This window comes from Impatiens glandulifera, chromosome 2 (assembly GCF_907164915.1).
Source record: "Impatiens glandulifera chromosome 2, dImpGla2.1, whole genome shotgun sequence".
Classification (NCBI taxonomy): Eukaryota; Viridiplantae; Streptophyta; class Magnoliopsida; order Ericales; family Balsaminaceae; genus Impatiens; species Impatiens glandulifera.
The window spans coordinates 57,182,382-57,197,042 of NC_061863.1; the positions used below are offsets into that span (position 1 = coordinate 57,182,382).

General features: G+C 30.6%; 2 protein-coding genes across 2 annotated transcripts; both read right to left on the reverse strand.

The window, feature by feature from the left end:
• Positions 1–5,184: 5,184 nt before the first annotated feature.
• Positions 5,185–10,688, reverse strand: LOC124926492 (ABC transporter G family member 28-like). The gene is made up of 11 exons (XM_047466726.1): positions 10,424–10,688; positions 10,042–10,105; positions 9,799–9,945; positions 9,614–9,648; positions 8,664–8,737; positions 7,660–8,537; positions 6,649–6,945; positions 6,046–6,531; positions 5,833–5,981; positions 5,471–5,760; positions 5,185–5,382 (listed from the first exon to the last, which is right to left on the reverse strand). The coding sequence occupies exons 1-11, from the start codon at positions 10,683–10,685 to the stop codon at positions 5,224–5,226; spliced, it is 2,841 nt and encodes a 946-aa protein (XP_047322682.1). The 5' UTR covers positions 10,686–10,688; the 3' UTR covers positions 5,185–5,223.
• A 62-nt stretch (positions 10,689–10,750) lies between these two features.
• Positions 10,751–11,512, reverse strand: LOC124925023. Its single transcript, XM_047464999.1, has 2 exons — positions 11,022–11,512; positions 10,751–10,931 (listed from the first exon to the last, which is right to left on the reverse strand). The coding sequence occupies exons 1-2, from the start codon at positions 11,510–11,512 to the stop codon at positions 10,751–10,753; spliced, it is 672 nt and encodes a 223-aa protein (XP_047320955.1).
• Between the last annotated feature and the right edge of the window lie 3,149 nt (positions 11,513–14,661).

Here is a 14,661-nt window from a genome sequence, read left to right on the forward strand (position 1 = left end):
TCTATCTTAACCTACTAATTAACTCACTCTCTCTTTCTAAACCCATTAATTAATTCCTCTCTCTTTCAACTATTAATTAATATCCTCACTTTTAAACTATTAATTAATTCAATTGAAATATATTATATAAATATTAAAATAAAATAACACATATGTTTTATTTTTATTTAAATCTATAAATATAATATATATAGTTCAAATTAAATACACTAAATTAAATAATTTAAATAGCTATTATAAATTAAAATAAAATAGAATACATTACATAAACGGGAACTTGAAATAAAATATATTACATAAACATTAAAATAAAATACATTACATCACAATAAAATACATAACATAAACATTACAATAAAATAAAATACATAATAAATATTAATCACGTTCAATATACAATAAAATGCATATTTTATCTTTATAATTCAATTTTTTTTATATTTGAAACTGCGACGTTTAATGACCTTCAAAATGGTCAAACTTATTGTCAAAGGTCAAGAGAATTATTTAAAACGGTTGAGAAAAAAACATCATCACACAAGATTATTCCATACAATGAACAAAGAGGAATCTTCGAAATCGTTACTGCACAATACAGAACCATAAATGGATATTGGAAGGGTGGTAACAAACATAATGTGGATTTATATAGAGGTTTTTGCTCTTGTGGAAAATGGAGTAGATATCATAAAATTGAATTATAAAGATAAAATATGCATTTTATTGTATATTGAATGATTAATATTTATTATGTATTTTATTTTATTGTAATGTTTATGTTATGTATTTTATTGTGATGTAATGTATTTAATTTTAATTTTTATGTAATATATTTTATTTCAAGTTCCCGTTTATGTAATGTATTCTATTTTATTTTAATTTATAATAGCTATTTAAATTATTTAATTTAGTGTATTTAATTTGAACTATATATATTATATTTACAGATTTAAATAAAAATAAAACATATGTGTTATTTTATTTTAATATTTATATAATATATTTTAATTGAATTAATTAATAGTTTAAAAGTGAGGATATTAATTAATAGTTGAAAGAGATAGAGGAGTTAATTAATGGGTTTAGAGAGAGGGAGGGAGTTAATTAGTGGGTTAAGATAGAGAGTGAGTTAATTAATGGGTTGATTAATGATTTAGAGAGAGAAAGGTGGGTAGTTTGGGAATGTGAATGAAAAGGTGGGTAGTTTGAGAAAAATTGTTTGAAAGGTGGGTAGGACAGGAAATGGTTCTCGATGATAGAGAGAATTCAGAACATAATTTTTTCGTACACCGCCCTTATTACGGCTAGTACCGACTGACATATGACGATTGGTTCATGTTCATCAATATTTATTTATTTTTATTTCAATTTTAAAATTATTGATTTTTAATTTATATAAGTTACATAACATATTCTTTTTAAATTATTTTTTACTTGATACAGTTTTATTTTTTAATATCTTTTACCTAATAATATTTATTTTATAATAGCAATAGTTATCCCAAATCAACCAAAAAAAGACAATAAAGTCCTACCATATATGAATTATTTTAAAATAATTTACATCCATCAATTATTATTTTTAAATTGAATTATTTAACTTATATTCAGCATAATATTCAGTAATAGCTCTAGAGTGAGTTTGGTATTATTGTTTGCCAATAATCATTTTCGTCCCAAAAATTTTACAGCCTAAACCGAATTCGAAAAATAGTTTAAATTTAAAAATATAAATGATAAAATAATTCATATAATAATAATTATAAATTATAAAAATATTAATTTATAATTATAATGATTACATTATTTAAATAAAAAAAAACAACAGAGTTTTTTTTTTTTTGAAAATAAAGTAATTATAATATTAAATAAGTATATATTCATTATTTTAAACAATTATGATTAAAAAAGAAATTATATATTTTCAATTCCGAGACATTTAAATATCATTACTGCTTCGAACTCCGGTCAACATATTTCGAATTTTTTCCTATTCGCCCCAATCCCCAGTCAACGGTTTTAAATTGTCATCTTTAGTCAGTTACATGAAGAAATAAATTCTCATTAAATTAATTGAGAGTTACGTATAAAAAATTAATTATATAAATATTAAATTATAATAACAATTTATAAAATTAAAATTTTCAATAGACAAGATTCAATAATCATACAATTTGTTAAGGGTCATTGACTCACTCCAAGAACGAACTCATTTGAGTTTCTAATCTATGAATACACTGAAGTAACGGTATCAAAAAAATTTCTACTAAATATTTTGAGCGAGAGTTAAAAATATCATTAGTTGATGGTTGGTATACAACACCGTAAAATGCCATACCAAATGATAATTGATCATTTACATAGTAAAAACTAATACAAATAATGTGAAAATACATATAAGCAGTGGCGAATCAAGAACCAAATTTCAACGAGTGCTCCAAAATTTATCAAGTATAATTTTTTTTTACTATACAACACTTATATCAAAAATAAAAAAATAAAAGAATGATTAATAACAATAATAATAAAGATACCAAATCACTTATATTAGATTTTAAATACTAATTCTATAAATAAAGAAAATATGAAAATTTAATTTAGGATTTTAGCTATGAGAATATAAATAAAAAACATAAAAATAAGAAAAGAACTCAAAATCGTTGCCAAAAATATAATATAATATAAGTAGACACTCAAATATTTGCTTAAATATATATAATTCTAAAAGGTTTACCCTGGGTTAGCCCACGTAGCTCCGCAGTTGGTCAGGGGTGCTTAAGCCCTTTTTTTCACCCTGAGATCCGCCACTGCATATAAGAGGTATGCTATGGCCTAAATAGTAAGAAATCAGGATAAATAATGTGAGAAACCTATAAGAGGAGGGTCTTAATGGGCTCGTTTGATTCGGCGTTTATAAGTTGTGTATGGATGTTTATAAGTAGGGACTGTAACTTTGCGTAATGAACTCACACAAAAAATTATAATCAAACATACTTTTGCGTTTAAACTCAATTTTCTCTCTACCTTCCTCCTCAGCGTTTAAGATTATAATCTCAACGTTTTTCTTTCTTATCATTTTTAAATATTTTTTTATTCATTCTTTATAATTTAGTTAATTCATTTTTAATCATTTTATTCATTCACTCTTATCTATTTAATCTTTTTATAATCATTTTATTCATTCTCTCCTCTCTTTCATATATTTATAATATTTTTATATATTTATATAAAATTATTATAATAAAAAACATACATTTAAATATATTTTTATCTATTATTTATAATATTTATTATTTATAATATATGTATCTTAATATATAAAATAATTAAGCAAAATATGAAATATAAATACACCACGATTTTTTTTATTTATAATTATCTAAAAGTATTGATTACAATTAAAAAAAATAAATAAATAAGAAAACTCGAAAATAAATTAACATTGAAAAGATAGGGTAGAGGGAGAATATGGATAGGTGAAAAATATATATAATAATAAATTACTTTCTTTATTCATATCATTTATTTTAAAATATATTATTTTTTAATGTAAGTTATTTATTCATATTTAAAATTATATATTAACAAAAAAAAATATAAAAAATAATCTATTAATATAATTTATTTTGAAATATATACTATTTTTTAATTTAATTCATTTATTAATATTTAAAATTAAATTAATATATATATATAATATTTATTATTAAATAATATTATAAATATAAAAAATAAATAAAATGGGCTAAATAAGTTAAGATTATATCAAACATACTTGAATAAGATATGTTGAGAATAAGATAAAATCAAACTAGTCCAGTATTAAAAATCAAATCAAATAACTCATTATTAAAAACATAAAAAATAATTCAAAATCCGATAATTTCGTCTCATTTGCTGTTAAAAATGGAACGGACACATATTCGAGAAAACATCATCAACATAATCGAAAAATATATACAACAAATGACTCCACCCAAGATTGAGAGTATTATTTAAATTATAAAAAATTTAAAATTTTAAATTTATCTCAACTAAATAATATAAAAAAAAAAATACAATTTAACTCAAATTTTAGTATTAAAAAGAATGAATGTCTTTTCAAGAAGGGAACGTGAGAATATCTACAAGGGAATCCTCCATGTTAAAAAAATTATCAGAAAATAAAGAATTAATGTTTTTCAATTTCCTTATAACTTTTTCTCAGAGAAAGCAAATAGAAGAGATATTATATATATATATATATATATATATATATATATATATATATATATATATATATTATTCAAACTTAACCAATATATTTCTTTTATTATTTCATTTTACAATTGAAGAAATATAATATCTATTTGATTACTTTAACTAATATTTCCAATAACAAACTAATTCACTGAATCAAACCCTACATCATAGTAAATAATTTAGTACAAACTAAACTCAATTTTTGGTGAATTTGTACTTTGTTAGAGACCAGAATTAAATACAAAATATATTATAAAATAATAATTAAAATACTATTATAAAGTTAATTAATCATTTTTTAGAATTAAAGAATAACTAACACATCGTCATAGTCCTAATTAATAAATTAAGCTTAAGATGATTAGAGATAAATTTTAAACTATATTTACTTACATTAAAATCTATACCTATATAGTATTCTATCCACAACAAAAATATATGAAATAACATTCATAATTTAGAGTAAGATGTGATTAAAAAAAAAAATAGTACTCTAGAATTTTAATTTGGTCTTGATTCTTTCGTACATGATATACAAAAATACATACAAATAAAGTAGTATAATTATTCTGAGAGATTGAAAAACATGCAATCTAACTAACCTCTACATATACAACAATTACAACAATATATATGTATAAGGCTTTTTGTTTTTTACTTTAATTTCCACCCTAATGCATTTGTTTACCCCTTTTTAAGCAACCTTTACAAAGGGGTACAAAGAGCAACCTAATATTATATATATGAAGAATTAAGGATTATGATCATTTCTTCTGGAAGGTGACTAAGCAAAAGAAGGCTATTGCCCTAGCAGCTATGCCAGCAAGGATTAAGTATATTAAGCAAGGAACCCAATCATCCAGCTTATAGTTGCTGCTCATCAGTGAACCACATCTTGTTACCAGCCATACTCCAGAGTACCTGCAGATAACAAACAGACCAGTATACATCTTAAACTGTGAAAAACAAACAAACAAACAATCAAACATAGATAACTGCTACAAACTTTTCAACGTTTGCCACGACAAATGCCTCCAATGCCCACTTGGTATAACAAATGTCTTGTAGTCTCTTTAGGAAATCACCAGGATCGGTTTGGTTTGCTATAAGAGTTAACACAACAGGAACAAGAACCGAACACTGCAACAACAACAAAAATATTGAAAGGCGGTTATTTTTCAAATCAAGACAATTTGAATGATGTGGTAAAAAAAAGAAAAGAGCTAACCAGTTGGGCTGTTCCTGGTTGGAGGTATATTGCAAATGCATAAGCTATTCCATTGACACAGTAAACCAGACAAACACAAACAATGTAATTGTCGAAGAAGGAAGATCTTGGATTGTTGAAAAAGTAGAACATTGAAAGATACACCAAAGGTTTCAAAATTGTATTTGGGAGATCGACTGCATCTTTCGCCATGAAGTAAGCCAGGCTGCTTATACCGGCAGCACTTTCTCTCCAATAGTGTAATTTATCCAAAGAAAATGACCTCAATGCTGAAATTCCACTCAGAAGAGCTGAAACCCAAGTTATCATTAAATACACACATTCAGAAAATTAATATCAATTCAAATGTTATTTATACTTACAAACTGCAATAACAGTATAGGTGTATCCAGTTGCCCCGAATGTTTCGTCGCTCACTTTAGCAAGAGTTCCCAAACATATTCCAGCCAATAATAAAATTAGAAAATCTACTGCCTGTGTTCTCACTTCACGCATCCGTTGCTTTCCAAGCCTGGTATATGTAACAAGACATTTAAGAAGGAGTATAAATACATAAATTAAAAACCAGAATTCACCTTCCAATAAAGTATCTGTATTGCTCAAACACACTTGGAGTAGTGCGGTTAGACAGATCGGTTGACCTTAAGAAGTTATGAAGTATATAGTCTTTCTTCAACTCCATTTGAACTTTTAAGTCCTTCACTAAATCACCAACAAAAGAATGGCCCTCTGTGGTGGCAGCAGATAACGAACTTCCATGAGCTGAATCTTCCCCGGCTGCTTGAGCTCCAGCCGTATTTAACATATCAGGAGGTACTGAATAGCCATTGTGAAGCATCCATCTAAGTGGAAGCTCCTTAAAATGTATGTTGGAACCTGCACTTGGCTTTACAACACCCTCAAGAAAGTCTATGAAATGATCTGGAGGATTAATACGCTCTGGTACAACAACACCAATGCCCGCAAAGTACTCTTCCACCTTTTTTACTGATCCATGATAAGCGGTTAGACCACCTTTAGCTAGAAGTATCAAGTCATCGAACATCTGGAACAAGGTATAGCTGAACAAGGAACAAAAATATATAATTTGATCAGGTATTCATTAAATACTTTCTTTCTAATAATTAACGTGACAAGTTTGCCAGGAAATTGGGAAGACACGAGGTCAAAGGCATTACCTCGGTTGGTGAAGAACCATGCAAATATTTACACCTTCCATAGCTTCACGACGAAGTGCTCTAAGAAGTAATTGTGAAGATGAACTGTCCAAACCAGAAGTTGGCTCGTCTAAGATTAAAAGGGAAGGTTCCATAACCATTTCTAACCCAACATTGACTCGCTTCCTTTGACCTCCAGATATTCCTCGCAGCTCTACAGTTCCCACCATGGAATCTCGAACAGACTGCAATCCCAAAGACTCTATAACTCTTTCAACAACCAGAACCTTTTCCATTTTAGGCAGATCAGCTGGAAGTCTATGGACAAAAAGATATGTCAAAACTATATCAAAACAGTAAGAAAAACAAGAAACAGTGTAATGGGAAAAATGAAAAAAATATGAGTGGGTATTGGGCAAAGCCGCTAGATGTATTGAAAGCGCCATCAAGGATTAGGACAAAAAAAACAGATCTAAGAAGGAGATGACAAGATCAGAAAGAGAGCAAAAACGAATCTATGAAGGGTCAGCTATGATATTAGGAAGTGATTCATTTTACAGACTTTTTTTTTTTTTTTTTTCGAATGAGTAAATTTTTTTAGTGCTTTTTTTTCACTAAATATTAGGAAGTAGCATCAATGATTTTTATGTGATCAAACAAATTCCACTAGGAATGTTGGAATATTGGACATTATATAATATAATAACATTAGAAAAATATCTCATAATAATATTTGATTGGGATTGAGGTATGTCTATGTTAGGTAACATCATTTGTTTGACACATCTGGGTCGAGCATAACAGATGAATCATTAATCAGGGAAGGACGGTTCGCGCCTCATCGGATCACGGCTCATTATCTGTTTATAAGTGAAGGAGTGTAATTTCATTATTTTCTACATTTTTAGTTTCACGCAATCTAATCCTATCTAACCCAATTTCATGAAAATCTAGAGCGAGTTTAAACTAAAGCAGCCATGTGTAAAGAAGAGATAAAAAAAACTCATAGTGGCAACAAGATTATAAAGATACCTGCATCTGGCGCTGAACCAGAGATTTTCCTCTACTGTTAGATTCCCATGCACTATATCATCCTGAGGCACAAACCCAATAATTTTCTTGTAAGAATGAATTGAATCCGGCTTTCCATTGATAAGAATCTGACCAGTTCTTGTGCACCCAGTTGCTTTTCCAGCTAAGGCTGAAAGGAACGTAGTTTTTCCTGCCCCAGATGGGCCCATGACAGCAGAAACACGGCCAGGCATAATTTTCCCAGTAACACATCTCATGATCTGCCTGTTTGTTCCTTTTAAAGTAAGTGTCAAATCTTTGAAATCAACCTCAATTGTAGGCCTCTTTCTATCGTCATTGTCAGAGGCCAATGAAATGAGTCCCGAGAAGGATAAGTTCATATTTTGCTCCTGTAGAGCTTTTTCCTTCTCAATCTGACCATAGGCATACCTAAAAATGGAGCTGCGAGTATGCAGATCTTTACCTTTTGGTGCCTTTTTCATGTGTTTATCTCCAATCTCCACATGAAAGCCATCATGGTTATTTGGATCTTCATCAATCTCATGAATCATTTTTGTTAGGTCACTTCCCTTGGCCTGATGAGATGCAGGCATTGATGCCAAAGCTGCATCTGTTCCGGGTTTTGCTTGGCCTGTTCCTTTAAACTCTTGGGATTTCATTGATTTTTTTTTCGAAAAAGTTCGTGATAATGAACTTTGGAGTCCAATTGCACCCTTTTTGGCAACATCTTTTGCAGATTTCCAGTGTTCACGGGCTTGTACAGTTTCTTTTGCACTTCTTGCAGCAGCTTCTCTGGATTGTTCTCTTTTCTTCTCTCTAGTGCTCATAACTTGGTCAGAACAGTTGTATACAATGAGCATCAACAGTACCAACCCCACCTAGATCATGAAGAGATAATAGATCATCTATAAATTACTTTCTTGGAATAAGATAAGATAAATGCTAGCAAATTAGTTCCAAGTCAATACATGCTTCAAAGATATAAGCTAGAGGTGATCACTTACAAAGATGAGGATTCCATACGCAGTAATATTCTGATTTTCAGTTTTTTCTTCACAAGTAGCCAAATGAAAGCAATCTACAAAGCCATCCACATGAAGGATATTATTCAAGCCATCGGCTCAAAATAAGTAGAGTAAACCAAAAGTAAGGAAATGGGAAAAACATAACGATAGAAAATAGCTATTCTGTTAATTTCACTTCTATTAATTTCCAAGAAACTATGTAGGATGAGCAAGAAACAACTACAATTACAAAGTAAGATATAACATGGAGGAGTATTGCAGCCAAACTGCAATTTGTGAAATACACATATGCCACATCTACTTAGAGGTTGATTGTTCATTTTGGGAGAAGTGATTTTGTCTTTGGAAAGTATTTATAATAAAAAAAAGTGTAAGTATCTAATGAGGTTAGTCATACTGTACATATATTAGGGGTTTGAATGGCTAGATAGAAGTAGGCATGTGGTTATCAAAGCTTTGGATGAGTCAACAACAAACACAGGTTTCACATGATCGACACATTACCCTCCTATCTATCGTTACATTTCCCTCCTAAAGATATGAAGGCGTTCCTTATTTCTAGCTAAAGGTTTATTATTAAGTTAGGATATATCTATGTTAGTAGAATAAGCTAAAGTCGTTCCATAGAATGTAATGCCCAATTTTGATCACGAAAGAAGGATAAACTAAAATGAACTAGTTTTGCTTTCTTAACCAGAAGTGAGTAACAATTTATGCATTGTGATATCTGTCCCAGAATCCTGCCCCATACACATCAAGCAGCTCATTAAAGTATGATTCTAGAAATTCACTAAACTGTCTATTTATCACACGATCCTCCAATTTATTCGTCAATAACTACATAAAAGTGCAAATTAAACCTTCACAATTACCATAGGAGGAAATACAATAAAAAATAAATCGCATTATTGTATGTGAAGGAAACTAACTTGTTTGGGTTGTAGAACCAGTCCTGCAGTAATGCCTGGCATAAGAAAAAAGGTGATAATCAGTAATGAAGAAACAACACTAGTTCAAACATTATAATTAACAAGGTTGACAATAACCATCAAATAGAGGAATACAGAATATATGTTACTACTGACAAATACAAGTTCTGGAATAACAACAATACCCCCTACTGCAAGGAACTTTTTTGATAGTAGTCGGACAGTATGATCCTGCTGAACAGAATACCTCTCTTCTGCTCATGATATCAGCCCACATATCTGCTCCACCACAGGTATGATTTGCCTGTCCTTGAGGAAGCTGATAATGGTACCTGGAAATTTTGTGTCAATCAGTTTTACTTTTTCCATGAATAATAATAATAATAAAAAGTATTACAAGATAATCATGCCAAGGAGAAGAATCTTACGGGTCACATACACCAGAAGTTTTGTTTAGAGTGGCAAGAGGACAATAAGAACCTAATGGACAAGCTTCATAAAAAAAACATACAAGTTAGAAAAGTAACAAAAATGAAACTAAGGAAGTATCTAATGTTTCATGTTCTATAAACAAAGGGAAAAAACTAGATCAAAAGAAGAAGGTGATGACAAAATTGGAAAGAGAGCAGTATCAAAATGAGGCTAGAAATTATTGACATTATGAGATTCATACTTTCCGCTTTTGAATGAGCTCAATTGACGCTAGACATTTTAAAATGCAGGTTTCACAAATTAAGAAGTCACCAACAGGAAGCAATATACAAAAACAATGAATTCAAAGGTGACAGTTTTAGTGTTTGGCATACTTACGTATCATACAAGTAATACCATGCGGACAGAAGAAACCTTCACAACAAGGTTGACAGGCAAGGGATCTAAAAGGCACATCCTTGGAATTTTTTAGGTCAACTTTTTTATTCTTTCCAACACTACAAGCCCACCCAGGCTCGCAACCTGAAACATATGCCGATAAATTGCAGTTCTTGTTGGGCTTCAAAAAATTCTTATTGCCACCATCAAGGAAGCTGCTGAAGTAGAACCGTACTTCTGCTGCAGTGCAGATTCGTTGCATGACATCTCCTGTTTATGTACCAACAAACAGAAGATATTGAAGAAAATAGATCGAGGGTTCATAATTCACATGACAAGAACAAGGAAACACATGACAGATTTCTCCATTCGAGGTATGATTCCCATCCTAGTTAACTCATGTGCTAAACTTATGGTGTAATCATTCATACCTTTCGTTTTCTGTATGCAATTAGACATGAATTGAGGATCCGAGGAGAAATTGAAAGCGTAATTCCATTCTGCATCTCTACAAAAGGTTTGGGAAAAATACTTCAGTAACACAAAATTTTTTTGATGATCTCCACAACTTGCATTAATTAAATCAACGTCAACTTACACATCCTTGATGCAGAAATCCAATTTACTGCGTATGTCGGGGCCAAGAAATGTACTCATGTTTCTAAATTGTACAAACAACATCTGTGTTAGGAGCTGAACGGCAGCAGGGTTAGCCGGCTGATTCGACTCTTCGTCCGTCCCTTCCTCGTCATCCGTCCCCGCATCCTCCTCGCCTCCCGCGTCCGCCTCAGTCCCCGCATCAGCATCCGTCCCCGCCTCCGTCCCTGCCTCCGTGCCTGTATCCGTCCCAGCCTCGGCGCCTGTCCCCGTGCCAGCCTCGGCGCCTGTCCCCGTGCCAGCCTCCGCACCTGTCCCCGTGCCTGGCTCTGTCCCAGCCTCCGCGCCTGTATCCGCTGCTGGTTCCGTATCACCCGTCCGTGGATCGGCGTAATCGTCAGTAGAGGTGACTCTCCCGGATAAACGGAGCAAAACAATGAGAATGAATGCGGTAACATATATAATAGGAAGATGGAACTTCTTTCTGCTCATTATGAATATGGACATGCAGATAGGAACGCGAAGTAAGAACAGTTTCGCCTGGGTCCTGATGGAGAGGAAAGAGAAGAGAGAGAGAGTCTCATGAAGTCGTGAGAGAGAGAGAGAGAAATGTGCGTATGGTGGAGCGAAGCTAGTGATTGCTTGCGAAGAAAACTGGTTGTTTATCGAAAGAAACTCGATGGCGGGGAGATGAAATAGGAAGAAGAAATGGAGAACGTACATATTTAAACATCAAACTACCATCCTCTCCCTCCTCCACACCATTTAAATTCTCACTCTTTTAACCCTATGTTTTCCTACCCAAACTCACTTCAATTCTTCATATATAATCATTTTATTTTTATATTTACTCATCTAATTATACATTTCAAAACTAATAATATTAAATAAATCATTTTTGTTAATGTAAGAAATAGTTATTTGTGTACAATTTTAATTTTATAGAACTTGGAATAGGGAATGATGTGGGCAATTTAGCACTCAAAAAAATAACAAAAAAATTTCCCTTTTCTTTTGTAAATAAAATTGGTTCATTTTTTTTTTATCTCATTCTTCATTTTCTTTTCCTTTTATTCTCATAATTCAATATTTAGTTAAGTTGAGTATATTATATAAGAAAACTTAAATATAATGTTAAAATTTTACTTATATATATTTTTTTTTGGAAAAATATCAATTTTGTTTACAAAATTTGAGCGATATGTCAATTTTATTTATAAAGTGTAAAATAGCCACGCGCCGAACTATTCCAGCAACAGCTGTTGTAAACATTTTCTGACCGCGATAGTAGTTGGTCCATCGCGACTTTCGCCGCAACCCTAATATGTACGGACAAAGAAAGAGTAATTTTATCCTACTTAGTTACATAAAACTGAATCCTCATGTTTGAAGGTTTCTTGGGCAAACAATTTTTGTTCAGGAACTGTTCTCTTAAATTTTGTCGTTTGCTATCAAGATTCAAATTCTTTCTTAAATTATTGCAGTTCTTTCTCTTATGGATGTTCTGGACGGTGGTTGCGATTTGCGATGATAATAATAACTCGATGGATGTCTTCTTGAGTCTTGATGTTATTTTCCTTTTTGGTGTTGAACTTGTTCCCTTTTATGGTATTTTGAACTGAAGATGAAACATATCCATATTCATTCACATGAGTCTGTTCACAACACTTGGAGCACTTGGAGTTAGGTGTTTGATACTTTATTATTGTTTGTTGTTGTTTCTCTGTTAACGAATTTCTTCTTCATTGAATCATCTTCCTCTCTATGAATCTTTGAACATTCGTGTTAACACAGTTCATACGAGTACTGAAAAAATGAAACATATAAAAGAGAGAAAGTACTGCTACTATTACTACTTAAGGAGTAAATCTCTCATGCTTCACTGCTGCGTTTTTTTTAATAAGTTAATTATTATTATTGTATGGGATGATATTAAGTTTAGGGATTATGAGATGATATTTGATAGCTATTGAGTTTAAGGGTCTACCTTTTGAGATATCTCAGGCAAAACAAATGAAAAACATTTTACAGGAATGAGGTAACTCTTTTTTCAGATTAATTTTAACGAGTTTACTATTAGACGACAAATTTGAGATGAGCTAATAACATATTCAATTTCAGGTTTAGATATTGTATGACTTCTCTACCATACAATCATGTCACCACTGAAAAACCCAAAAATCACTCTATATCATTCACAACTAATAATAAACTCGTTAAAATTAACCTGAAAAAGAAGATACTTACTCCGACAAAATGTTTTTCATTTGTTTTGCTTAAAAATATCCCAAAGTAGACTCTTAAACTCAGTAACTATAAATTTAAAAATAATCTCATTAACCACTAAACTCAATATTATCCCATTACAATAATAACAATTAATTTATTAAAAAAATGCAAAAGTGAAGCATGAGAAATTTACTCCTTTAGCAGTAGTAGCAATTTTTTTTTCTTTTTTCAGGACTAGTATGAATTGTTTAAACATGAATTTAAACATAAATGATCAAATATTCATAGAGAGGAAGATGATTTAATGAAGAAGAAATTCGTCAACATATAAACAATAATAGAATATCAAACACCATAAGGACACCATCAAACACCATAAGGACAACTCCAAGTGTCGTGACCAGACTCACGGGAATGGATATGCATATGTTTTCATCTTCAGTTCAAAACCATCAAAGGAAAAAAGTTCAAAACAACTTCAATACAAAAAACAAAAATAACATCAAGACTCAAGAAGACATCTATCGAGTTATTATTAATCATCGCAACCACCGTCTAGAACATCTATAAGAGGAAGAACTATAAAAGTTTAAGAAAGAATTCGAATTTGGCAGCAAACAACAAGATTTAAGAGAACAATTCCTGAACAAAAATTGCTTGTCCAAAAGACCCTCAAACGTGAAGTTTCAGGTTTCCGTAAATATGTAGGATAAAACTAACATTTATTCACGTCCGTCCATATTAGGGTTGCGACGATGGCGGTTGCTAGTGAAGTGAGGAATGAAGGTAAGTTAGTTCTGTAAAAAAAAAGACAAGGTAATTTTAATTATTTACTTACTGAGCTAGGTTCGTTTGAATAAAAAAGAAAAATAACTTTTATATATATATATATATATATATATATATATAAATATAAATATAAATAAGTGAATGCCACGTGAATACAAATATAACCCGTTATATACTTTCTGTTATCTTATTTATTTTTTACATTTATTGACAGCTTTATATACAAAAATATAATTTTGCTACTTTGTAAATAAAATTGACACATCGCTCCAACTTTATAAATAAAATCGACATTCTTCCTTAAGATTAATACTTCTTAAGCTAAACAAATTTTATTAATTTTTTTTTAATAAATTTAAGGATAAAGACACTTAGTATCCAATTATTTAGAAAATATACATTTTACCCCCTCGTGTTTTAAAATATCAAAATAATACATTTATTTACCTCGGGCCAAATTTTCGATGACCATCGCTGGGGTGTTAATATGATGTATCAATATGATGTGACAACTTTAAGTCACACTAAAAAATCCGTTTTCAATATGAACAAGCGAAGTAGCATACGAGAGCGATAATAATTGTTATATATGTAAGCAATATGTAGTTCTCTTCCTTATGTTG

Bases quoted from the DNA above. Each gene is read 5' to 3' on its own strand.
- LOC124925023 (XM_047464999.1), bottom strand. From the start codon at position 11,512: ATGAGCAGAAAGAAGTTCCATCTTCCTATTATATATGTTACCGCATTC. The intron at 10,932-11,021 runs GTAAGTTGACGT...AACCTTTTGTAG, and splicing joins GATTTCTGCATCAAGGATGT to AGATGCAGAATGGAATTACG.
- LOC124926492 (XM_047466726.1), bottom strand. From the start codon at position 10,685: ATGCAACGAATCTGCACTGCAGCAGAAGTACGGTTCTACTTCAGCAGC. The intron at 6,946-7,659 runs GTATCTTTATAA...TTTTGTCCATAG, and splicing joins TGGTTCAGCGCCAGATGCAG to ACTTCCAGCTGATCTGCCTA. The intron at 6,532-6,648 runs GTAATGCCTTTG...TTCCTTGTTCAG, and splicing joins ATGGTTCTTCACCAACCGAG to CTATACCTTGTTCCAGATGT.